This window comes from Wyeomyia smithii, chromosome 3 (genome assembly GCF_029784165.1).
Source record: "Wyeomyia smithii strain HCP4-BCI-WySm-NY-G18 chromosome 3, ASM2978416v1, whole genome shotgun sequence".
In the NCBI taxonomy this organism is placed as follows: domain Eukaryota; kingdom Metazoa; phylum Arthropoda; class Insecta; order Diptera; family Culicidae; genus Wyeomyia; species Wyeomyia smithii.
The window spans coordinates 192,290,278-192,317,333 of NC_073696.1; the positions used below are offsets into that span (position 1 = coordinate 192,290,278).

The 27,056-nt window shown below is 39.3% G+C and overlaps 2 protein-coding genes across 5 annotated transcripts; one reads left to right on the forward strand and one right to left on the reverse strand.

Annotated features, from left to right (window-relative positions):
- The first annotated feature begins 1,009 nt into the window (after window positions 1–1,009).
- LOC129730434 (putative tricarboxylate transport protein, mitochondrial) lies at window positions 1,010–10,125 on the forward strand. 3 transcript variants are annotated; one of them, XM_055689759.1, is made up of 4 exons: window positions 1,010–1,329; window positions 8,297–8,529; window positions 8,597–8,723; window positions 8,778–10,125. In XM_055689759.1, the coding sequence occupies exons 2-4, from the start codon at window positions 8,325–8,327 to the stop codon at window positions 9,403–9,405; spliced, it is 960 nt and encodes a 319-aa protein (XP_055545734.1). In that variant the 5' UTR covers window positions 1,010–1,329; window positions 8,297–8,324; the 3' UTR covers window positions 9,406–10,125. The 3 variants fall into 3 exon arrangements, with proteins under 3 accessions (XP_055545734.1, XP_055545733.1, XP_055545735.1); XM_055689758.1 differs by lacking the exon at window positions 1,010–1,329 and adding an exon at window positions 5,589–5,837; XM_055689760.1 differs by lacking the exon at window positions 1,010–1,329 and adding an exon at window positions 5,850–6,031.
- Window positions 10,126–16,696: 6,571 nt separating this feature from the next.
- LOC129730448 (putative RNA exonuclease pqe-1) lies at window positions 16,697–25,800 on the reverse strand. Of its 2 annotated transcripts, none has more exons than XM_055689777.1 (9): window positions 25,735–25,800; window positions 22,935–23,316; window positions 21,203–22,876; window positions 19,016–21,136; window positions 18,828–18,953; window positions 18,650–18,771; window positions 17,957–18,053; window positions 17,732–17,898; window positions 16,697–17,666 (listed from the first exon to the last, which is right to left on the reverse strand). In XM_055689777.1, exons 2-9 carry the CDS (start codon window positions 23,190–23,192, stop codon window positions 17,489–17,491), a joined length of 4,743 nt encoding a protein of 1,580 aa, XP_055545752.1. In that variant the 5' UTR covers window positions 23,193–23,316; window positions 25,735–25,800; the 3' UTR covers window positions 16,697–17,488. The 2 variants fall into 2 exon arrangements, with proteins under 2 accessions (XP_055545752.1, XP_055545753.1); XM_055689778.1 differs by having other exon boundaries at window positions 22,935–23,331; window positions 25,735–25,773.
- Window positions 25,801–27,056: the final 1,256 nt, after the last annotated feature.

Here is a 27,056-nt window from a genome sequence, read left to right on the forward strand (position 1 = left end):
CCCGGCCCTGAACAGTATAAATCATTTCTTTCACTCTTCGTCTATGGATATGCTCCTTAGACCGCTAATGGAATGTATGAAAAAAATATGATCTAGACTCTATCTGATTTCGAGTAGTGGAGTCAGAGCAGTCAGAGTTTCACGTGTTTGACACAGAAATGCACAGAAAGTAGTTAATAAAATTGTCGAAATCGAAAACTTTTCCGATAAGACGAAACTGCTTTTTCATGAATTCGAATCATTGAATAATGTTTCCAATCTTTTCTTCTATATGACAAAAAAATCCAAATTAAATAAATCGCCGCTTTTTGACTTTTCTTTACATTTTTTCTTATTTCACGGAATTCCTGGGAAATTGAATTGTAATTTCCCGAATCCCGGCAGGCTGAAATCCATCGGGAAATGGATGCACTATTCGCAACGTCAGTAGAAACACGGAAAATGTTTACTGAGTAAGAAATGCCGTAGAAAGCTAGAAATCCATAAGGTTACAGGGTCCGCTTTGTCAAACGGATGGGTTCGAATCTTAGCAGAATCAGGCCATTCGATGACGTTTCACGAGCGTTTACACAATTCAATGCATTAAATGTTACCGACTCTTGCATTTCTGAAAATTCAAAGTGGTGGTTCGATGTCGGCCATTTGTGGATTCAATACCGTTTGTCCTTAACAAAAGGTCAAACTCCGAAACGGGCTAAATGGCACCTGGCCTTTGCTAATAATAATGAACAATAATCCAGAGCGTAAAAACTTCGGATAACCTAATATTGCTTCGGATAACCTAATAACCTAATAAAATTTTATAGATTTTGTTATTATTGGAATATTCCACACTCTCCCGTAAAAAGTAAGCATCAAGCACATCATATTAGCATCAAAGCATAAATATTGCACTCATACACCTAGCAATGCAACATCATCCGATGTAATGCAATGCAACATGATGCCATCTGAGCTGAATTGTATGCTCCAAAATTTGGTAATGCTTCGTTTTGTTTCGGCCGTGTCAGGTCGACGCATGGCATGGAAATAAATACGAAATAGGTTCGGCAACCGCGAGTGGAAAGTAAATAGATAGTAGGCGTGCAGCCATGGAATATGAAACGTTATCAAAACGATGCTCTAAGTTGTCCAGTAGCTACCAGCCTAACATTGTGTAATCTGTGTTCTTGAAAATGTGATCAGACTCTTATAGCCGTAGAAAGCATAAGTTAAGTAGGAAACATTGTGCAGATTACAGTATTACGAAATTGAAAGAGCATAGGACCAATCAAATTTCTGCAGCATAGACGACGCCATTCGCATTGTGCAAAGATATCGCAATAAACCGTAAGTTCGTAAGAGTTCTAATATCAATTTAAGTTTAACGATTACATTTGAATCACACATAATTTATTTTAAAAGTACTATTTTCTGTTGCTATAAGTGCTTCGGAAATCGATATCCTCGTCTCATACCAAAACATCAAAATCTCGCAGCATAAACATATTATGTTATGACACAGTGTTTTGGTTTGGAAACCTTACAACAGCGAACAGCATTCGTTTTACAAAATTTCGACATGCACACATACGCATCAGAGTGCGAAGTATTTGCAGACAATGGGCTGTGACGGCAAATAATAAACTATATATTCCTATCACATTGATTATACTACGATTGAAATATGATTATTTGTTTCGAGTCAAGTTAAATATGTTATGTTTTTCCGCTATAGAAATACTTTCTTGTAACAGAGCATTTTGAGAATTTTTGAAATTCTAGTTTAAGTTTTCTGTATTTGTTTGTATTTGTTTCTGAAAAGGTAACAAAAACGGACTCAAATCAGATTAGGTCAAGTATTAAAAATAGTAGGAGGGTGGTATCCAAGACACGACCGCATAGTTGACGTAGGACTACAATAGTTTTATATTTCCCTTTGAAGCTCTGTTTGATTCGAGCTCGTTTTACTTTTGGCACGGTTCGATTTGGACACACATGTGCCAAAAACGAACGATTATGTCTAATCACATTTCTTAGTTTTCTTGATTATGTCAACCAATTTAAGCTCCACATCCTCCAAAAAAGGGTATTTTGGTTCTTTATATTGCCGAAGCGGATGACTTGAATCGGTAAAACGGTTCCTGGAATATGGCGAGAACATGTGCCGGTAATATAATGATCATGGTCTAAGCAGTACTAAGCCTCTAATTACTCAGGTAGTAATATCAAGTATCTAGGTCGTCAGCCTCAATTCATCAAGCGACACCTCAAACGACTTGGAACTAAAACTAGTTCATCAATGGAAATATCTATGAAGTAGGTCATGAAAAGAGAACCGTTCATATTTGGCATGGTTCAATCTTGGCAACAGAAAAATTATGCCGTGCCGTGTTTGGCAAAATCGAACGGGGTCTGTATTTTGATTATTTATTTAAATAGAGTGCATTTTAGAAAAAAAATGTTCTCTTTAACATTGATGAATACCTTTCATTCTAATACAGTCAATTTTCTTCAATACGTGAAAAGGCAAGCTTCTATAAAATCTAAATTCTAAATTAAGTACTATTTAGTAGAAATTAAACAATATTTATTTGTCTTGTGAAAGATGGCTCACTCTCCGATCACCAAGCGGCAAAGATGTCACATAATAAAATTTTCCCGCAGTCACAAGTTCGTGGAAGAAATAACGATAAAGAATTACAGTTTTAAAACAAAAATGTATGTTCACAGAAAATTTAAACTATTTATTTATGGGCATGAGAAGAACAGAGTGTGGAGTTCAAAAATAAACAACGCATTTTATCTTTACAATAAACCTAATTTATATACCCTGCTATCTGCCTCTACCGACACGTACAAAATTTTTTGTCCCCGGTGGCGGAACGTATTTTGCGGCACCCGAATAATCATGTTGAAATCTGATATTTGCTACTACAGGTCGGACTCGATTATCCGGAAACTCGATTATCCGGAATTCGAATATCCGGAATTTTAGACTCGATTATCCGGAATTTTATTTTTTTGGTATCCGTTTTCAATTTGTATTCCGAAATTTTGCCCTTACCATCCCTTCTGGCATATTTGTTACCATTTAAGTCACTTTCGGCATGTTTGGGACCTGTTAGAATTAAGTGATAATATCCAATGTCCGATTTATTTTTTTTTTGCTTCTGAAGATTTTACCCCTTTTCGCCTAAGAAACTAACTTCTGGTTACGCCACTGCATCATACAAGTAAAATAAAAAAAAAAGATATTTATTTTATGTTCTCTAATCGCAAAATTTCAGTATATTATTGTGTGATTAGATTATCCAGAAAACTCGATTATCCGGAATAAAAAATGTTTCGATGTTCCGGATAATCGAGTCCGACCTGTATACGAAATAAGAAGAAGAAGAAGACAATTCAAACGGCAATTCGATTGTGTTCCAGATCGCAAAACGATACCTACGCGTTAACCCAACACGCCCCACTGTGCGTCGACAGCGGCTATGTAGTCTTCACTTGGCTTGGCTGCACACAAATGAATAGCGAGTTCTACTGCACTGATAGACGACGAGTGACCAGCACTCTATTCATACATTGCTCGGTGCAGTACTGTTGTCTGTGCCAGCATGTTTCCCTTCAAGACATCAGTTTTAATAACATTCTAACAGCAGAACGTAAAACTGTCTGATAGTGGAGGTGGTTACGAACTTTCCGAAAAAGCTTCACCTTCAAGACATCAAAATGGTCTAGGCTCATGGAAGCGAACATTATAGTTGACCTATTGGGACGGGGAGATTCTGTAATTTTTTTTTTTGGATACTGCTATACAGGATATCACATCAGGTAGTTGGTGTCTACTCATGAAGTCTGTGCCAGGCGTGCTCGTATGTGATTGGTACAATGTTCGTAAAAATTCGACCTTGAAACTTTTATGAAATTTTCACTGTTTTACAAAATGATAATGATAACTGAGGAATCACAAAATTGTCCATCATTTTATCAATCCAATGACATGTTGATTATTGAAATCCATCATGTGGTTACATCAGTATTACCGTTTGAAATCTTTCATTCCAACGTTACACCTTGGTTTTAGTTTCCGCAGAATGTGTGTCGATATAGTGCGGTTAGACGTAGTCCTACGTCGAAAATTGTAAAATTATGATTTATTTATCAGCCGTAATCCTACGTCAAACATGCACACGTGCGTTGAACACCACCCTCTAATTTGTGTTAAAAAACCGAAAGATGTTCCGTACGCAAATGGTATTTCAAGTTTTTTATAAAAAAAAGTACACTAAGGTCGCTTTTTACGCGTTTTTTTGTTACGCGGGTTTTTTACGCGGATTCCGGAATTTACGCGGTTTTTTTTTACGCGGATTCCGGAATTCACGCAGTTTTTTCCACCGATTCCGGAATTTACGCGGATTCCGGAATTTACGCGATATTTTTTTTGCCCGGATTTCGGTTTCCCTTCACTCGGAATGCAAAATTAACGATGTTTTTTTTACGCGGATTCCGGAATTTACGCGGTTTTTTACGCGGATTCCGGAATTTACGCGGTTTTTTTTTACGCGGATTCCGGAATTTACGTGGTTTTTTACGCGGATTCCGGAATTTACGCGGTTTTTTTTACGCGGATTCCGGAATTTACGTGGTTTTTTCCACCGATTCCGGAATTTACGCGGATTCCGGAATTTACGCGATATTTTTTTTGCCCGGATTTCGGTTTCCCTTCACTCGGAATGCAAAATTAACGATGTTTTTTTACGCGGATTCCGGAATTTACGCGGTTTTTTACGCGGATTCCGGAATTTACGCGGTTTTTTTTACGCGGATTCCGGAATTTACGTGGTTTTTTTTCCGCGGCACGTATCCCCCGCGTAAAAAGCGACTTTAGTGTATTTTATCATTTGATCATAAATTGTTAGTTGTGTTCTAGTGACACCGAAGAAAAAACTCAACGTTTGCTGGGCAGAATATTTTTATTCGAAAAAATATATCATGGTGTTTGTTTACGATACGCTACTCTTTCATCCAGTGTAATATGATTGCAAGTTTTCTGGAGAACAGTGAAAGTAAAAATCTTGAGCATATCTATTTTTGGATACCAACCACTTCAAGCACGATGAAGATTTTCCATCAAACATTCATACGATGGATTCTACACGCATACAGTACGCTTCAAGTCCACCTTTCCTGACTTTTGTTTCTTACAATTCGCGAACCATGCGGCCCTGTAAACGTGTTCACGTTTACATCCATTGATTCAGTTTGGAATAAACACGCGTTCAATACAATCAGTGACGCGTAGACGAATATGCGAATCAGTATCGCGCCACCATAACAATGGTTTCCAATGTGTTCGAAAATGGTCAAAAGTGTTGTGGTATACATTGCCATTTCAAATCTCTAGCTTTTCTGTAAAACCTCAAGAAACAACATTGACACCAGAGAAACCATAGTAATTATACACTATTTTAACCAGTTATCGCAATTCAATTGAACTCCAGCGTAGGAATGAAAATTTCACACAATTGTCGACCGACAATGTAGTAGTACGTATGGCGTCATCAGCAGCACCCTAAAACGAGAGCGAAACAGCACTCGCTCGCAGGTCAAAATACATGCCCACGGAAAGAGGATCTATTGGCCAGTCATTGAAAGGCTGCCCCACTAGTCGGACGACATCGGACTCGCGGTCTGTAGGAACTACACAAGTGTCTCAGCTGGCCATTGGGCTACTCGGTTGGTGTGTAAGCCAAACTGCGCTGTCATCATCGCTTACCTCACTCTTCCGCTTGCACACACAGTGACGGAGGTGGACAACATATCGACCGAAAGGCTCTAGTCAGTGGCTGCTCCTCGTAAGTGCCTATCAATGAAACCACACGACGTCAGTTTTATTCTCTCTCTCCAGGTGGTGTTCGCTAATTTGACCAAGTAGTAATAATGGTTGTTGGTTGTAGTAGATGTGGTATCGGTTTGTCGCAATGTTAACCAGTTGCAATCGCGCTATGAGGAAGAAAAACTTACTTCAAATTAAATCGTTATTGTCGAGGTCAATAAACACGTAAATGCAGAAAAAATTGAACCTTTTTTGTAGCGAGCTATGACGGTTGTTACATAATTCCACTTCCGATGTGGTTGTGAACCGGTATTCCGTCCAATAGTAAAATTCTCATGAATTGAAGTTGTTTACATTTCAAACTTGTTATTATCCAAACCTTACACGCCTTCGTTTATTGACAATTTCTGCAATTAAACGCGTCATTTTCACTATCTCTAGGCTCGCTTATTGGAGTACAGTTGCTAGGCAACAATCAGTGTAATTCGCAACAGCTGATAGGGGAAGTTTAAGCCGGGTCGTATTCAAGGTTCAAATTCCAAGCCTTTTGACACAGACGCTACAATGTACAATCAAAGCTAATCCATTATTTTAAGTTTTAGCATATTTTGCTGAATCGAAAAGTTGCTCACAAGTAGCAAACCATGTGCCCTTCATGGCGTCAATGCGAGACATGGACAAATCAATTCCAATGTATCATGGTAACCAGTTTGTTTTATATAATGTCGTACGATTTGTGATTGTGACTTTGGTAAAGTCAAATGCTCAGATTATACTGCACTCGTGCCCGGACGAGTGTTATGGAATCATCCGGCTTAAAGTGATATTTGTTATCAATTACGTGCCGGATCGCAATTAAAATAAAAAGGAAGAAGTTAAGACAAAACATTATCTCTGCAAACTTTTGATTTTGCCAACAACTGCCAGGCCGAATTATGCGTTTATTTATATGTCAACTAAAAACCAGTGCCTTTACTTAGTGCAAAATACGAAACCTGCACATGGAAGACCTCTTTTTAACAGTTTTTATCATTTGATTTATCTCCCAGATGGTCTCGAGGTACGATGCTGGGCCAACAAGCCAGTCGTCGTAGGTTCGAGTGTCGTCTCGGGAGAGACTGTTAGTGTCAGTTGGATCGTAGCGCTAGCCCCGCAATTGTCCTGTACACTAAATAGTCTGCTGCGAAGTCTGTGTATGAATAAACAGAAAGTTAAGTTCCGAATCGGAATGTTGCACCAAGGCTTTGCTTTGCTTTATCATTTGATTAGAAAGATTAAGAACCAACTGGATTATAAAACGCAAAAGAAGCTTGAAAACCCAGCATTGTCCTAAAATCAGAATTCCTCAGCCCTTTCGAAGTCATTTTCATTTTGAGTTGTCACGCCAAAGCACATTAAGATCTTTATATCTACATAATTTTGGAAGACACAAATAGGTTTGTCAATTCAAGATTGATGAAAGTGAAAGCAGCATTTATATAGTTAAATGAAATGAAATGAATAAGAAAGCTAACAATATATGTTTTATGCTCTGATAGAAGCAAAATCAATAAACATTAACGAATACTCGTAAGTAATAATAATACTGGCAGCAGACGTTTTCGGTACGGCTTCTTCAGCGATGTCCTCGCCCATTATGTACTAATTTTCCTTTTTGTTAAATGATTAGCCAAACGTTAAAAATAGTAACTATTTTTAGAAGTTGTTCAAATCAATTAAAAAGCCTATACGAATATGTTAATCTTGTGTTTACATTTTGAGATATTTAACCGGAATTTCGCATCATCAACCATTGTAATCTGTATCAACTAGGTAGCTTCGCGGGAAAAAATATTCGTCTGTTACTTTCCGTAGCTCGCCATCGTCTATCATGGTCATACGCGACCTTGCTTTCTACGAACAGATAACCGTGGGATCTGGTATCCTCAACATCGTGGATTACAAAATACCGGCCTAATAACTTTTCCTAAAAATGCTGGTTGTCAACGAAATATGACCCGGGATATTAGATCTGGCAGCTTTTCTGTATGTAATGTTTTTTTTCCCAAGCCAAGCATATTTGTCAATTCGCTTATTTTTCGCCTCGCTAATTACATACACTGTCTACTTCAATTATCTTGAATGTTCACCGGTTAAAAACTCGGTGTAAGAATGGAATTAACATTCGATTAATATTTTTATGTGGCTTTTGACGTAAGACTGCGTTTTTCTTGTCGATCTTGGGGTACATTTTGTGAACACGGATGCTAAACGGATCCTGCAATAAACAATGTATCGTTAGTAAGCAAAACAGTACAAACTGTGCATAATTATCACTATTAAAGCTTCAATCATCGTTTACATCGTTCAAACAGAACAAGTGAATAATCACAGTCGCACGCAAACGACTAAAAGATAGTGATTTCGGATTCATCCCTATTGTATTTGATTTTCACATTTCCACATTCCAAATTTTAAACTCTGTATCAATCTTTACAGTTCCACGTTTACCCTGGTTAATTAGACTATGGATCGATTTCCCACCACCAGGCAAGACTTCCGTAATCCATTCGGTCAAAGACCATGGATGGATCAAAATGGTGCAGCTGCCGCGGCCGGAGGAGGTACCGGCTTGAAAGGGATAGTAGCCGGAGGCATTACCGGAGGCATTGAAATATGTATTACGTTTCCGACAGAGTACGTCAAAACGCAGCTTCAGTTAGATGAAAAAGGTAACCAAACTTAAAATTTATATTAAGCTTAATGAGATTGAACGTATATATTTTTCTTCTATTACAGGTGCAACAAAACAGTACAATGGCATTGTAGACTGCGTGAAAAAAACAGTAAAAAATAACGGTTTCTTTGGCCTGTACAGAGGTCTGAGCGTGCTACTCTATGGATCCATTCCTAAATCGGCGGTTAGGTATGAGATCCGACCATTCCTTTCCAGTTGTAGCTAACGTTTTTCTAAACGCAGGTTTGGCGCCTTTGAAACTTTCAAAGGGTATCTAATAGAGCCCAGTGGTCAGCTAAGTACCTCAGGGAAACTGCTTGCCGGTCTCGGTGCTGGTGTTGCTGAAGCGATCCTCGCCGTTACACCCATGGAAACCGTGAAGGTGAAATTCATCAACGACCAACGAAGTCCAAATCCCAAATTTAAAGGCTTCTTCCATGGTGTTGGTATGATTGTCCGACAAGAGGGTATGTCTGGTGTTTACAAAGGCCTGACTGCAACTATCATGAAGCAAGGTTCCAATCAAGCCATACGTTTCTATGTGATGGAATCGCTAAAGGAACTATACAAGGGAGACGATCCTTCGAAACCTGTGCCAAAGATGATGGTTGGTGCGTTTGGTGCTGTTGCTGGGGCTGCCTCTGTGTTTGGAAACACGCCTATAGATGTAGTGAAAACGCGAATGCAAGGCCTAGAAGCTGCCAAATACAAGAACACAATGGATTGTGCCTTGAAGATCTGGAAAAATGAAGGCCCATTCGCCTTCTACAAAGGAACAGTTCCGCGACTTAGCCGTGTATGTCTAGATGTGGCGATTACATTTATGATATACGATTCCTTCATGGAACTTTTCAATAAGTTCTGGCACTAAATTTGAGCACAAAATTTCAATGGGAGTGCAAAGGATCTTGTCAACACACAAAGGACTTAACCGCGAAAAGAACGATAAGACTTTTAAGAACACGCGCGCTCATCTCAACTATTGTTGTTAGGTTATTCTTTAGGCGGCGTATTCGAAAAGCACTCATATCGCACCGGGACGCATTTGTAGAAAAAAGCAAACTCAAACTAGCAATAGTTAACTTCACACACTCACGAACGATACGGGAATACGCAACTGAATCTAATCAAACCATGCTTATGACCCTCTATTAATCGGAACGAAGGTAGTTTGTTCAAGCTAACCGAGCACAGCTGTAGAATGTAAATTGTTGAGTGCACAATCTTGAAACAATAGATTACCCTCCGAGTTCGATTCAAATCATTGCCATTTATACATACAACCATCAACGTACTAATGAACTTTAATTTTCCGACAAACAATAATCTAATCATTCCAGTCAATGTGAAAACTGTCGTTTAGCTTATTTTAAAGGCAAATTCTATATCCAACAGGTGTACAAAAAAACTGAATTCTTAATTCTGGACAATGACGCGATTGATTTTACAACGTAAAATTTATGGTTTTATTATTCACTGTTTTGTATAGCAATGTTCTATATCGTTTCTAACAATTGAAAAAAAAATCTAAAAGAATAACACCTATTTATTGTTGGATGTGTAATATATTATTATGAATGTATAATGAAAATGCTTGTTTGAGTGTACATTGGAGAAAGAAATTCTAGTCTGTTTACAGTTTAAGAGTGAGAGCAAAAGTTACTTACTTTACTTTACTTTTGCGGCGACAGGCCCATTATCGATCCAGTGCCGAATCTAGAACCCGTCACCACTTGGTCTAGGGCTGCTATCTGCCAAGGCGGGCATTCTCGTCGACAGTCCACATCCGGTGCGGGGTCTACTCCGAAGTCGACGGCCTCTTTTAGAAGAGCAACAGTTACAAAGCTAAAATTCTTCTAACTGTTGCAATTTTTGATTGACTTTTGGCTTAAATATAATACATAAAATTCAAAAATTCATCCACTTGCGAAGCAGTGCTAACGGTGATCTTCAAAAGTTTTTTTTTCTTGACCTTGAGCTTCTATCCTCCAATCTCCCCTAACACCTATTTAACGGGCATCCTCGTCGACATCACACATCCAACGAGTGCGGGGCCTACCTCAAAGTCGACGGCCTCTATCGGAGTTTCTGCTTAATATAGTCTTCGATGGTCGTTCTTCCGGCATTCTAGCTCCATCTTGCCGTGTTTGAACCGCTTGATTATATCCGCCGATTTGTACACCTGGTACAGTTCGTGGTTCATGCGTCTGCGCCAAACACCATTTTCTAGTTTGCTTGACTGAACACAGAATCCTACGCTCAAAAACACCAAGAGCTCGCCGATCGACCTCTTTCAACGTCCATGCTTCATGACCGTGGAGGGCCACGGGAAGTATTAGTGTTTTGTAAAGTGCCAGTTTAGTACGGGTTTGCAGACTGCGGGACCTACGTAATCCGTAGAAGGCCCTGTTTGCAGCTGCTCTCCGCCGAAGGTCTCTTCCACTGCTCTACGGGTAATAGCAACGACGTCGATATCGTCCGCAAAAACTAGGCATATGAGACTTCGTAATGATGGTGCCCTCCGTATAGCACCCTGTCGAACAATGTTTGACAGTCCGTCTCCCTGCTTCAAACCATCAACATTACGAAGGAGTCCGATATCTCACTGGCTAACCTGACGCATGATGTAGAGCCTTCAAGGGTGGTATGAATCAGCCCAATTAGTTTTGTTGGAAAACCATGTTCAAGCATAATTCACCATTTCTCTCAACTGTATCGTACGCTGCCCCAATATCTATGAGCAGATGGTGAGTCTGCAAGTTAAACTCTCGAAATTTCTCGAGAATTTGTCGCAGGGTGAATATTTGGTCCGTAGTGAAGCGTCCCCCTCGAAAACCACATTGGTATTCGCCAACAAAGGTTTCCTGCAACTGCCTCAGTCTATGGAGCAGAATACGGGAGAGAATTTTGTAAACGGTGCTGAGGAGGGTTATGCCCCGATAATTACTACAGTCCAGCCGGTGGTCTTTCTTGTAGATCGGACAATTCTGCATCGGACCTCACTCTCAGCATGGTCCGGTGTAAAGCACGATGTTCGCTCACGACTTTGAAGAGTTCGGCTGGAATGCCGTCCTTACCAGCTTCCTTGCATTCTTCAGCTCTTTCACTGCTTTCTTCACCTCGTCCATGAATGGTGGGTCCACAGCTTTAACATCCTCCTCAATTATCATCCTGTGCCTTTCAACAACGCTATTTTTTTTCACCATCCAACAGCATACTAAAATGTTCCTTCCAACGTCTGGTCACCTCCGTTCTGTCGGTAAGCAGGTTTCCCTTCCTATCGTTGCACATGACAGCGGCTAACGCGTTCCGGTTCCTGATACCATTAATCTTCTCGTAGAAGCTTCTCGCATCATGCCTGGAGAAGCAACCTTCCGCCTCCGCAAGAATACGCTCCCAATGCTGTCGTTTCTTCCGGCGATGGAGTCTTTTTTCAGCAACTTAGGCTTCCAGGTATCTTCCTACGCTCCGACAAGTCACAGCCGTGGCTAACATGTGAACTCTGACGCGACTCTTTCCGTCCGTCTCTCGCTGGCACTCAGCGTGAAACCACTCATTGGCCGTGGCTGTCGCAGATTACCCAACACTTCTCCCGCTGTGGTGCTGATTGTACTGTGGATATGCCTCCACTGTTCATTCAGGTTACCTCCAACTTGATCCTCGATCCGCTCATCAACCGTCTGCAGGAGCTCCGTAGCCACTTCTGCAGTTGACAGCCGCTAGATGTTCAAATGTATCCTCCTTGTCGTCCTGGATTTTAACACGTTGTACAACCGGCACGAATCTTGGGTACCACGAGATCTCTAACTGCGGTGAAATTGACAAGCGTCAGACCGTTGTCGTTCGTAGTAGAGTGGAGGCTTTCTCTACATCCCCGATGACGATCTTGATGTCGTGTCCTGGGCAACCATTATACGTCTTTTCCAGGAGCTCATAGAACTCCTCCCTCTCTTCATCGGGTTTATCGTTGGTCGGTGCGTATACATTTATCAGGCTGTAGTTGAAAAGTTTGCCCTTAATTCTCAACATGCATATACGGTCACTGATCGGACTCCATTTAATGACACACTCCGTCTGTTTCTCTATGAGCACGAACCGACTCTCCTTTGTGGTTTTATGCCGCCACTGTAGTAGATGTGGTATTTAAATGAAGTAAGTGCCCGCAATGGGATCTACTGGCTGGAATTCGTGTTCTCTCGTTTTCGGCCACCTCATCTCCTATATGGCAGCAACCTGCAGCTCTCTAGCCAGGATACCTGCACGTGCCGGTTCGAGTAGAGTCCTTACATTCCAAGTACCGAATTTCTAATAATCGTTGTCCTTTTTCGTTCGCCTAGGTCCACGCCGATTATTCCGTTCCGTATTTATATCTGGATTGTTCGTAGTATTTCATATTTGGTATATACTGCTTTACTAGAGCTGCGATACCTAGTCTCGCGAAGGGGCTGCTGTCTTAGATATAGCAGACGAGGCACCGCGTTTCGTGATTCAGTAGCCCGCTCCGAGTCAGTTGCTGTTGTACGCCGCCCCTAGCATGAAGATACAGCCGCGTACGATCCGCCTTCCCAGTTTCCACCGGGGGTTGTTTACCCGTTCTCCGCTAAGGTTACTCGTATCCTAGTCGGCACCTCGCACAGTGGTCGAAGACCGGAAAAAACCTCGATTTTTCATGTCAATATTTTTGATGTTTTGCATTTTTCCGAAGATTCTCAAAGTGTAAATGACCTTTTCGCAAAGTTTCATGACAATCGGTTGAGATATCAATTTTTAATCGCACTTTGAATGTTGCTATATCAGGCAATTTCGATGATTTTCATGTTTGAAATCACAATTTTTACCTCAATTTTAAACACCTGCAACTTCCTCAGTTTTGATCCGATTTTGATTCAATAAGTTTCATTTTGAAGGTAAACTTGTGTACTTTTTCAAGAGTTTCCAAAAATACAACCAATTTCCCAATCGAGGTAAAACATATTGCAGGAAGGCCAAAAAAACATGTATTTCTAATTTCATTTCTACCGTACAATCTTGTGAAACAGTTCGGAACGATCGGATAACCAACAATTAATGGGAAATTTATTGTACTTTTCAAATTTTTGGGTCCCGTTTTGCACGTCGTTGCTCATATGGAGATATTTTTAAAATAAAACTATGGAGACGTATGGTGGTCAGTTGTAAAATATTCAATTTCGTATATTTGAACAACATGATTGACTGGGAAGTATACATGAAGTTTTTTCCGGTAGTTTCAAGCATTTTTATATAAACTTGTAAACCGCTTTCAGTACTGCAAGATGTATGAAGAGAGAATAAATTGAATTGATGAGAAAAAAATTTATCGTCTTTTATATTTTCACTGACGTTGAATAAACTACCATACGATCTCATAATTTTTCTTAAAAGAACTCTAACTTGTCGTAGAAAGATCTCGAATTAGTCAAACGGCTTGAAAGCTAAAAAATTTTCAAAATAAAATAATTGAATTATGACGATACTTGCACCACCCTAATTCAAAAAATAGTACCCTAAGAACAAAACAAAATATTCATCTTAGCACCTATATTCTTCCCGTCGCTTTTATTTCGCTCTTAACTTCCGACTACTCGACTTAAATAAGAGGTGAAATAAAACTACTTTTACTTAAAAAAAAGTAAAATTTTACAGTAAATTGAACAAATACGAGCAATGAGATGAATATAGGTGTTTAGATAAACATAAGAGCGGTTCTCATATCAAAATTTCAAGCAAAATTGAAGCAAAAACAAAAATCTGATTATGAGAAAGGTCTAACAGCACTTTAGGTGCATAAATTGCTATTTGCAACATTTTTGCTCTCATCAGAAATGAGTTCACCACTCCAAAATTGTAATAATATGTAATTTCCAATCATAAAAAAAGACTAGGTTTTTTCCGGCTTTTGTATAGAGACCTGCCACTGTGCCTCGTGGAGGTTGGGATAGGAGTTGCTAGACAGAGATGGATGGCTACAAGAGTGTCTCAAGTGACTCGTGCCCAGTAGGGTGGAACAAAAAATAAATATTAGCTCCCATGCACTGTGTTTCTTATGGGTCCTGTAACAACTGTGTAACTTTGCAGATCGATCAGTGGAACGCCTGATTTGCGCCCGATATTTAAAGTTTCCATACGATTTTATATGGGAAAATCCACTTTTTCAAAACTTATCCTCTAGAAATTTCCAGTTGGCTCCTAAAAATATACCAATACATGATTTTTGTAGGAAATTTTCCTGGGAATAATTCTTCTGAAGACTCTAAGGCGCTACAAAATTTGTAGAAAAAGTTATTCACCTTGAACTGATCGAATGTCTGACGAACGGCTCAACATTGAATTTTTCCAGCAACACTGCTGCAGCATGCAATTGAATTGGCAAGTTGTCACACGACGTGGGTGTTTAGAAAGCTTATTTCTTCTTTTAGGGGGAGTAATCAATTTACATTAAAACTTGATAGTTAATATTTTAAGCAAGCTCTCCGATAATGAAGATAACGTGAGCAAAATATCATACCTTCAAGCTCAATCCTACACGAAAATGTTTTTCACTACGTAAGGGTGTTTAGAAAGCTGATTTCTCACTTTTAGGGGTATAAATCACCCAACGAATACTATCAAAATATAGGGATTGATTTTCTAAGCATTTTCTCCGAAGATACTATGAGCAAAAAATCACGCTTTCAAGCTTAATTCTACACGAAACTGTTTCTCATCGCGTTGTTGAGTTTGCAACAGCAGCATGCTGCAGCAGTGTTGCTGGAAAAATTCTATGTTGAGCCGTTCGTCAGACATTCGATCAGTTTAAAGTGAATAATTTTTTCTACACAGTCTTCAGAAGAATTATTCCAAAGGAAATTTCCTACAAAAAAAATGTATTGGTATATTTTTAGGAGCCAACTAGAAATTTCTAGAGGATAAGTTTTGAAAAAGTGGATTTTCCCATATAAAATCGTATGGAAACTTTAAAAATCGGGCGCAAATCAGGGGTTCCACCGATAGATCTGAAAAGTTACACAGTTGTTACAGGACCCATAAGGAATACGAAAAGTGCATGAGAGCGAAAAAATTACACCAACGGTTTTTTCCCATACAACTGTGTCCCAGTCTAGTGCCCAGCCATTTACAAAAGGGGATTCGATGTTATTTGCCCGAAATGATCATTTTTAACAAAATTTTCAGTGGGTATCCTATGTTCATATTGTTCAGCGGAAAAGATTGAATTTTGATAACGAATTGATAACTAAAAATTTGAAATTTTTTCGAGGTACTCATATTCAACATCAAACACACTCAGAGAGAAATGCGATTATTCTTATAAAAGTTCTTCTCTTCTTGCCAGTATTTTTTGTTTTGTTTATGTATGCACAGTTTTGTTCAAAAAGGCCTCAAAGCAGAAAGCGTTGTGCAATTTACTTTACGTCAATTTACATAGAGTAGGGAACCTATTCTAAGCAGGTGATTTAGAAGAAATACTCGAAATGTGTAAGGTGAAATACAAACATAAGTATATCGATTTGTTTACTACCTTTCTCTCTGTCAGCACTTGTTTTCAAATTGTAAAACTGATTTAGCAAACTTTAACAGTAATCAATTAAAGTTCCTAATCGAAGGACACCATTCCAATCACCCTGCTGAACCTATTGCAAGCAGTTTGCATCTGTCTTGCAGGAGATTATTTTTTCAGCACCCGAATAACGCCTGAATAGATGCAATAGTAATTGATTTTTTCAATTGATGTTTTTTCAAAGATTTTTTCGTGCTGAACCTTGTTTTTTATATTCGTAAGACAGGTAGATAATCAGAATTGTCGTTCTCGTCATTGAAAGTGGCGATATTGATCGAAATTTCAGAGTTTGAGGCCGTTCCTTACCCAACATCGGTTAAGTTTTGGGACGGATTTTAGTAAAATGCTCAACATTTTTGCTTGACGCCCCCATCAGAATTTGTACAGCCATTGCTGGTTTTTTTAAGTTCTTTTTTCACTCTCATCAATTCCTTTTCGTCCATCATTTCTTCTTTGGTTATTAGATTACATTATTCGACAGACAAAACTCGATCAACCGGATGGTTTGTTCTTCTACGTAATCCTTGAGACAAAAACGAAGCAGGGTATTCCTTCGATTTTTTACGAAACATGAAATTCCAGCATCTATAGTAAACATAATAATTTTATTACCCACTAGTATGCAATTGTGTATACCATAGCGAATGTTGTATCATTAGGAGAAATATTTTGCGCAAATCAATTTACTCTCGGATACCCGGTGTAAAGGTCATATTAATGTTCACCCTTAACCCAGTTTACGGGTATTGATACAGTTTTAAATCGGTTCGTAACTCATCACCTTGTCTTGAGACAGCTATTCTTTGGACTGAACTAATTTGTATGAAATTCGGCTGCAAAATATAATAGTAGTTATGTCGCCCTCCACAATTTGTGGAATTCAACACTAAACTAGATATGTATCACCTTCAGCGTGCAATTATTTGCCAATCCTATAAACGATGTAATTGTACGGTTTAAATTTTGTCAGTACAGTTTTGAATGATTATGTACAAGCATAGCTAATTATTGATAGCCGTGAATAATTACACTCCTAGTTAAATTTCCTTTTGTTTTGACATAGCAGGCTCACTATCTTATAGGTACTAGGTATCTATTTTAAACTTCATATTTCTCCTGTTATTATATTGGTACAGCCAAGAGCGCAATACAAACAAATTATTATATGACTTATAAATATACATTTTGATTCATCTTTGTTTCGAATTTTTACAATAAGATAGTTCTATCAATGTACACTTTAAACGTTAAATACTATGTGCATAAGTTTATTCATATGCATATTATAGACACTTTTCTTTCCGCTATACAATTGATGGCAATTCATATTCCAGGCCAGCTAGTGCTTTTTACGCTATACATAATGGGTAATACCACTTTAGCGCCGTTTTAGTAAATTCGACAAAGTCCGTATATGTTTCACCAACTCAGATTCTAGATTAAAGGCTTCACCATCGATCAATTCCTTCAAAGCGCTCAGTTTCGGCATATGGTTGATGTCTTTGATGTTCAGCAACTTTTGAAAAACTTCACTCCATACGTGCTTCTTCAGGTATCTACAAAAAAAAACAAATTTTCGATTGAAGTCCGGATCATTTGACGAGTGACCGAACAAATATACCTCGGCAATTTCTGTTTGATTTCCCAGTCGAATTTCTTTGTTAGCTGCATGTATTCACCAAAAAGCATAACGTGGATTGTACCAGCCACGCAAAATAAATCAGTCTGGAAAGACCATGGACGTCCTTCCTGCATTTCTATACAAGTAAATCCATCCGTCTGAATCACCTGTGTATTCAAGGTATAAGTCACACTGACAGTGGAGGAGCGTATAAAAAATGCTTACCTTTTTAAACTGTCTGTTCTTTTCGAAGAAATTCATATCGATGGCACAGCCGAAGTCAATTAATCGAAGAGTTGGTATGTCGGACTCTACAGTTGGTCTGCGTATTGCATAATATGTTTTCATTAGTTGAAAGTTCTCAATTAAATTTTATCGCGGAATTTTAAAAGTAACAATTCCAGAATAGTTTGAGAAAACTTTAATATACTATTAATACATTTGAGCATGTCAAGTAACATAAAACAGTAAATTAACTAAATGAAAAGGGTTCAAAAATATAAAAAGAATGATCAGTAGAACATCAAGATTTTAACTTCAAGATCTCCAGTACACTTTTGTTTGAATTTTTTTATCGTTAACCTATAAAAAGCTGATTTTTACTGAACAACAGAATAGTCGCACTTTATCACTACATCGGACACCGACAATTCCGAGTTAGTCGAATATTCATTCATTCGCTCACAGCTAATGAACACTCGATCGACTCGAATACGAACTTCGAAAAGACTTAGGCTCTGGTTATAGTGGACGCGAATAACGGCGTGAGGTGATTCGCCTAGCCGTAGGTCAATGTAAAAGCGAATCGCCTCGCGCCGCTTTTCGCGTCCACCATAACCAGAGCCTTATTCGAACGAATTGGAAAATGTTGTCCCACTTTCGAACGACTTAAATAAAACAGCTTTAGTTGGTACTCACATTTGCATCAATAGGAAATTATCAGGCTTTATGTCTGCATGAATGATGTTACAGGCATGTAAATGCTCTACGATGGCCAGTATTTGGCTGCTAAAATGCATGACCAGCGATTCATGCATAACCTGCAAAACAGTTTGTGGTAAACATTATGAACGACAAGATGCACAACTGTTCTTACCTTCGTTGTAGCAGTTCTTATTTTATTGTTTATATCCAGTAAGGAACCGTATTGAGAAAATTCCGATACTAAAACGCTCGCATTCGGTGCAATTACAGCAGAGCAGATGTCCATAAAACCGGGTAACTACAAACCAAGTAGCAATAATTGAAAGATAAAATCGCAAATCATATGTATCAACTACTCACAATTTCGGGATTATTGATTCTCTTCTTCACCTCGGTGCAAATATACAACTCCCAAGTGTTGGCAGGCTTTTGATACTTAATAGCCACAACTGCTCCGTTTTGATTGTTCACCGCTCGAAACACTGATCCGTACGAACCTCGGCCAACCTCTTTTTCGATGCTGTATGTTGTTCCCCCTAGGCATGCCATTTGGGATTTCATAAGCTTAGGTAAATTACTGTTGACCACTTTATATCCACTGCTGTTTTCCCTGGATGGAAAATCGATCTTCGTGAGAAATGCTTTGCACAGTTCACTGCTGAAAGGATCCAAAAACGGTTTCGCTAAATGTGTATCTATTATATCCAGCGCTTTTTCCTTTCTACGCCGCCTGCCTTCCTCATCGTGTTCCGTCTGGAAATAGCTATTTTCGACGACTGTTGAGTTCATTGAATCGTCATTTTGTCCCAGCAGTGAGAAATTAGATTCATGTTTTTTGAGAAACCGGAAGGAGCCCACAGGTGTTGACGTTTTCGAAATTCCACTTGAGGTTTGTGTATGCCGAAGCGGAGTTGAACAAGAACTGCCACCGCCAAAATTAAACGCTCCATTGCTGTTATCACCAGCAAACGAAATATTGCTGAAAGAAGTGTTAAACTCCGAATTTGACTGATACGAAGAATCGTTTTCCTCTTCCTCTTCTTCTTCACCATCTTCATCCAGATCGTCTTCATCATCGTCGTCAACCTCACCGTAGTCGTCCTCGTCTGAGTCCGGAAATTCACGTTCATCAAATTCGTCATCATCGTCATCGTCTATGACATAGCGAGCTTTAGACTTACTCTTGCTCTTTGACGGGGTAATGCCTGGTGAAGAAGCATATGAACGATCAGAAGTTTCATTATCATCTGATAAAGAGTCGTCAATTGGCCGGGCCGGAATCAATGTTGTCTCCGAGTCGTATTTAGACTTCAATAATTTAGCTTTGCTGGGTTTAGTTTTGACTTCATTTTTCGAATTATCTTTTACTGTATTATTCAAAGCTGTACCATCTATAGAAGACACTTTACGGGATTTTTTGGTTTCTATTTTTGCAGCTGAACTTGTTGCCGTTGCCTCAATGCGGTGTTTTGTCGGCTGACTTACAGCTGCTGGTGGTGTATTGATTGGACTTGGAGCTGCCACTGCGGATTTGTCTTTTTTGAACTTGATAGTGATGGTTTTACTTTTGCTCGTACCGTTCTCGGTAGATGTGGAAAATCGAATTGTTGATGCTTCAATTTGCTCTTCAAAATCATCACAATTGCTAATTGAGCTTTTGGTAGCGGGTGGGACACACTGCGATAACGAAGCTGACGCTGTTGGCTTCCGGATTGGTTGGTTCTGCGGCACGGGTGCTTGTGGTTTTGAAGATAACGAAGCAGATTTTTGTTGCGATGTGTATTGCTGAGCAGGTTGACTAGCAACTGGGGCTTGACTAGTTGCCGGATGGTCAATGTAGGGTTGTGGAGGTGGTGGGTTGGGAGTTTGTCGAATAGGTGAGTTAGGTTTTGCCGGTACAATTGGTACTTGTGGCTGTGATGGAGCTTTGGTTCTTACAGGAGGTTGTGACGTATAACTTTGATGCGTATTATGATGGACTTGTTGCGCATTTTGTTGTATTGGGTATTGATGCGGGGATTGCATCTGCATTGGAGGTGATTGATGTACCGGAGGTTGACTGTGAGTATAGTTGGGTGCAGGATATCCCGCGTAGTGATTGCTGTGATACGGCGAATGCTGCTGATATGCTGCTGGCTGTTGAACAGGTGATTGCTGATGGACTGGAACCGACGGTGGTTGGTACTGATTCTGCTGTTGTGGATACGGATGTCGGTAGTTAGCATAATTAACCTGAATCGGAGCATGTTGAGCTGGTTGAATAGGTGAATGTTGCACCGATTGGATAGTTGGTTGGGGATTATGCTGTCCTGACTGGTGATGAATAGGCTGATGTTGCTGAAGATGTTGGTGATAGTATGGAGTTGGCGTTAGTGCAGCTGCCTGGATCGGTGCTGCTACTTCTTGCGATTGTCGAGAAGGTGGTTGGTACTGTTGAACTGGTTGATTAGGTGACTGCTGTTGGTATAAAACATGTGGATACTGAAAAATAAAAGGATGCGGTTGTTTAGAAAAATAAAAACCAAAACATACCATACAACAACTTACCTGATTTGGCTGTTGGTAGCGGTGAGCTGTCGTCGGCGTTGTTATCTGCTGTTGTGGATGTCCGTAGTTTGCTTGTTGTGGAATAGACTGATGGTGCTGTGGCTGCTGTTGTGGTTGTGGTTGCTGTGGTTGTTGTTGCAAGTGTGAATGTTGATGATGATGTTGTTGCTGTTGATATTGTAATTGCAGCTGCCGCTGCCGCTCTTGCCTCTGCTTCTCGAACTCCAATTGCTGTTGTTTTGCTTTCGTCTGTTCTTCAAGTTCCTCCTTTCGACGATACCACTTTCTAGCTCGGATTTCTTCCAGTGAGAACTCCATGGTTGGTTTTCCAGTATGTAAATCTGGATAAACGACGCCTTTCGGGTAGCAGCATTTCCTGTTTAAATCGTACGGTTCTTCAAGACAAAGCGGAACCTCCCATCGTTCGTGATTGGAGCGAGCTTCGCGGGAAAAGTTTATGGGCAGTCGAATTCCAGTTGGATTCAAATCTACCTTTTCTACCGTTGGTTCTTCTATTGAATAACCGGTCAGATCAGCATCATCGTAGACGTAGTTTAATGATGAAGATATAACATAGGCCGAGTTATTCAAATTGCACTCAATCAGGCTGTCGTTAGTCAGTGAGTAGTTTTCGATGATGACTGATTTGTGAACCGGTTGCTCGATCTGTGGAGGCGGTGGCTGCGTCGGCGCTAAAACCGAGATGTGTTGCTGTGGTAACGCTGTTTTGGACTGCACTGGAGCAGCCGTTTGATTAACCGCAGGTGGGGCTTGAACAATTACTTGCGATTGGAAACGCGCTGAACATGAAGTCTGAGGTCTGAGTTGCTGACTTGCTGAATGTGGCTCTTGAGACGGATGAGGGTGAGCCGATGTGAGTGGTTGATAGGGAAGCTGATGCTGAACATTATGATGTACTTGAACGCTTTGCATCTGACGCTGTGTAGAGGGTTGAGTTGTGATCGGAGATTGGATCTGTGTTTGCGACGAAACTGTCTGATGATGCTGGTTCTGATAAATAAGTGAATTATTGTTTTGATAGTAAGACGCATTCTGTTTATCCTGCTGATAGTATTGCTCGGCAGTCATTGTAGAGCTGGTGGAATTCGAAGCCGAAACAGCCGGTAGTTCTGATTGCTGTTGTTGTTGATAATAACCTGCATAATGCGGCTGCTGTAGTTGCGAATTTGGTTGTTGCTGATGTTGTGAATGCTGTGATTGTAGCTGAGACTGTGGTGCTTGAGACACTTGTACTTGCGCTGGTTGCTGAACAGGCGGTTGTGTGAGCTGCTGGACCGGCGGTTGAGTGTGCTGCTGTGACGATTGATAGTAATCTATATTTTCCGCTTTCAATTTCTTTTGCGGTGGACTCAAGGACGTTATTTGTTGTCTTTGCTCGACCAAAGTGTTTGCAGATCGTTTTTTAGAGGATGCGTCGTTGTAAAGCATCCTTTGTGCTATTGAAAGACGAAATTTATTTTGAGCTTCTTGTAGCTCTTCCATCGGTTGCGCCTTGACTTGAATGCCCAAGTTGTATATAGACTCTGCTTGTTTGAAAGCATTTGCCGCATCGTAGTAGTGAGCCCATCCAATGTAGAAACAGGCACATTGAGTGCCAACATTTTTCTTATACAGGAACTGATACAAATTTAAAGGGTTTGCTTGCATGTCAATCTGAAAGTAAGAAATTTAATTTAGTTCCCTCATCACTTTTACTGACAACACTACTTACAAACTTCATCCAAAGCTTCACCATCCGAACGTCCTGCTTATAATTTTCATAATTTTCGAAATTTGACAGGCATTGTTCGAGAATTTTTCGAAATCCTCCATCTTTATCAAACATCTTGTGCTGCTCCAGCCAACAGATAAAGTTGAACCAAATGTCCAAGGGATCCGGCCCAGTATACCCCCGGATCGCATCCTCCCAGGCTCGCTTATCCAATTCATACCGCTGCAACTGTGCCTCCGGCATTTGAATAGCATTCATTATAAACGTTTAAAAAAAAAAACTTAATTCTGCTGCAGCGAATCGCCCTCACACGATACCGTTCGTCGGCAAATATCCCCAGGGAGAACAACACGGTGTTCACAAAACGGTTGACATGGAAGGTCTGAAATGAAATAGACTATAATATTTAAGAAAATTTGCATCAATACACAAGTATATATGCTGACGACATGAAGCTCTTTATAGAAATAATCAATGCAGAAGACTTCGAAATATTCCAAAATGAAATTAATGTATTCTACACTTGGTGCAACAAAAGTCTATTGCAACTCAACATCAAAAAATGTAATTCAATAGCATTTAGCAGAAAAACAGTAACACCACCTACAAACATTTTCTTAGGAAACCAACCAGTAGAAAAATGCAAAATCGTAAGGGACCTAGGCGTAATCTTAGACTCCAAACTTACATTCATAGAACATTATAATACAATTATCAACAAAGCAAATAGTATGCTGGGCTTTATAAAACGCTTCGGCCACAATTTTCAAGACCCATATACAATCAAACTATTATATATTACATACGTCCGACCAATTCTGGAATACTGTAGCATTGTATGGAATCCCTATATTGTAACACATGAAGAACGCATTGAATCTGTCCAAAAACAATTTCTTTTGTACGCGCTTCGTAAACTAAATTGGACAGCATTTCCCTTACCATCATATGAAGCACGCTGCATGCTTATAGACATACAAGCACTTAAAGAACGCCGCGAACTTTCAATGCTTTATTTTATCAATGACATTATTTCTCAACGCGTGCAATCTTCTAAATTATTATCGCAACTAAATCGTAAAATATTTTCGGAAAACTCTCACAGAACTAACTACTCAAAAAATGGCCCAATAAATCGTATGATGCGTCACTATAATCAGCACTGCGAAAATATCGACACACTATGGGCAGAAATCAAATCAAAAAACGACTAACTACTGGAAATAATGTATAGAATATAAGAAAACATTGTATTATTATAACTGTAGTCTACATTTGCTTGACGAAAATAAATAAATAAAATATACTGGTTTAAAAATTTTGAACGAGTGATTTTTTTTATTTTCATAAATTGTATAACTGTATAAATTAATTAGAAGAAATTATTGATTTCATTCTCTTATTCTTAGTCATCAAAATCCAAGTTAAAACAAAGCTTCCGTACTGATCTATGAGTGAATATAACTTTCTTGAATGATAAGAACAGGTTATAAAAAAGTTTTAAGAATTTGTTATTAAATTTCTTATTAATCTCTTTGCTTTATGCTGCTAATAGAACTAATGAGACAAAACAGAGCATCTGAAACCAAATGAAATTATATCATGTTATTCGGCTGAATAGTTGGAACCAGGCTTGTAAATGTTCACGATAGCCGTTAAAATGCCTGGTTGAAACGTTAAGCAGTAGACCGAATATTCGGGACATCTAATGTCAGATAAGAAACCTTTATGTTTGGTAAGGTTTCGATACTGAAGAATAAGAGTCGCCAACTCCAACGAGCAATCGAAGATGCTTTTCTATTCGCTCTTCAATAGATTTTTACTGCGAAACTTCTACAACTAGACTCGTAGCTGGCACGTCACTACGAGATATACATCGATTGTTGTAATTATCAAGAAATATATGCATACACAATACAGGCTAATTATTTTAAAATACAAATCGAACCAAAACACGAAATTACCAACGGTAAAAAGTCTCAAATGAAAAATTTCTCATTTTGTAAAACGTAACCTCAGTTAATGGGGATTTTTTACCAATTCTTCGATAGAATATAATCGATGTTTTGACACTAGTTTTAAGTGCCCGTTTACAAAATGTGATTGAGATGTTTCAATTTCAAAACAGTATTCAAGGCTCTCTAACGTTTAAACAGCTTTTGAAGTTTCTAAACGGGACTAACTATTGGTTTCAAGATGATGTTAAACTGATTACGACTGTAGTAACTCTCATCAAACAATATACCAATATGAAAATTTTATAAATCTCCTAAACTGATTTGACACTTGTACTAGTGTGTAATAATTTTTGGTTAAAATTTTTTACCAAAATGAGTTACTCTCGATAACTTTACCACAACATTCGGCAAAACCCCAACGAGGAAAATCCAAATCAAAACAAAACCGATTCAGCAATTCCCCATACGAAGCGGCAAACTTTCTTATGGTTAATAAATACGAGAACCTAGCCTTTTATGATGCAAACATTTCCCTGCTGCAGCCAACGAGGGCTCACGCTATGCTAACTGGAATGGAAACACAAACAGGGTGGATATGAAACGCGAACGAGACTGTCAGCGGGAGAGGAGAGGAAAGCGCATCGTTCATCTTTTTCGATTGAAGGCAGAGCAGACTTTTTCGCATTTTTCAAATCACATTTTCACTACCATAACCAGCTATAAAGTGGAAAATTATACACACATTTGCTTTTTGAACCTTCCGACTATTTCTTGAATATATTTTAACATAGAGGTTATGCCTAAAACTGTTAAATAATACAGAATTATTGAAAACAACTTACTTTTCACTTGCAGTGTGTGCCGATAGAGCGAGACAGTTTAGTTCGGTTTGCCGTGCTCTTCTTCGTTCTATACGGCCGCTGTCGCGTCAGCTGTCACTAATGACGCTGACTGGTTCATGACATCGTCGCATAGGTGGGGCTGAATCTATTCGCTATGTATCTGCATTTGTAGGGCTTACGGACATTCGGGTTATTCGCGTTGAAAGAGATTTTGAAGGCTGTTCGCACCTACGTGAACACTCATATGTAATTGTCAAAATGTGCGTGATGACAAAAGCAAAAATATATCCTTCCTTCTTTTTCGCATGCAAAAACCAAACAAATATCAGCAACACCGTCAACGCGAATTTGAAGCAAAATAAGAAATCTAACTTAAACTTCAAAAAGGGCGAAAATATATAAAATTAGTAAAATAATTAAAATAACTAAGCAACTACACGTACAATTAACACAAACTGGGTTGCGTATTGTAGATTGATCTGCTCTCAACCCGTATTTAATATTTTAATCGTTCAAAATATCAAGTTAAATTATTAAGTTATAATACAAGTTTAGATGTGAGGTGATGCCATACGGGTTGATGGGGCTAACAAGGATGATTTTCTTTCACGTATGCGCCTGAATTCATGTTGTAAACTATCGACAACTATCACTGAAAATATGAATGCAAAACTCGACGATTCCGTTCAGTGTAACGACGTTTGACCAGACCGATGTCATGGCAACAGTTTCCTGAAGCCGCCGCCGATGATGATTGCGCTACTGTTGGAAATATGGTCATAAGCTCCGTTCGTTGTGCCGCATGTCAATCTCGTCATCTCCATGCACTCGCTTGAAGCCGTTTTTCTCTGGCTCTCTGGCTCTATTACCCGTCAAAAGACTGTCAGTGCTTGCGAAACAGCCGATTAAGCACCGTTCATGCGAGATTAACTGTTGCTGCAAGTGGTGTGAAGAAATGCAGAAAGCGAAAAACGATTGTTTTGTTTTAGGCGTTTCATGGATTTTGTGCAGGACATAAATGGTCACGTTCAAACATGTTTCAACACGTTCCGGATAGCCCTACATTCAATATAGTTAGAAGCACGCAAAAAATCCGTACAGTAACACATGCGGCACAACGAACGGAGCTTATGACCATATTTCCAACAGTAGCGCCATCATCATCGGCGGCGGCTTCAGAAAACTGTTGCCATGACATCGGTCTGGTCGTTACCTGTGAAAACACTATGTTATGTCGTTTTCGTTTTCGCGATGTAGCTACACTTTTTTCGTGCTATACTTTGCAGCTTCAAATAAAACATTTTCAGTTTCATTGCATTGGT

Coding starts and splice junctions, on each gene's coding strand:
- LOC129730434 (XM_055689759.1), top strand. CDS start 8,325: ATGGATCGATTTCCCACCACCAGGCAAGACTTCCGTAATCCATTCGGT. Junction 8,530..8,596: donor GCTTCAGTTAGATGAAAAAG/GTAACCAAACTT, acceptor CTTCTATTACAG/GTGCAACAAAACAGTACAAT. Junction 8,724..8,777: donor ATTCCTAAATCGGCGGTTAG/GTATGAGATCCG, acceptor TTCTAAACGCAG/GTTTGGCGCCTTTGAAACTT.
- LOC129730448 (XM_055689777.1), bottom strand. CDS start 23,192: ATGAATGCTATTCAAATGCCGGAGGCACAGTTGCAGCGGTATGAATTG. Junction 17,899..17,956: donor AGAACAGACAGTTTAAAAAG/GTAAGCATTTTT, acceptor TTGAATACACAG/GTGATTCAGACGGATGGATT. Junction 17,667..17,731: donor ATCAAACAGAAATTGCCGAG/GTATATTTGTTC, acceptor TTTTTTTTGTAG/ATACCTGAAGAAGCACGTAT.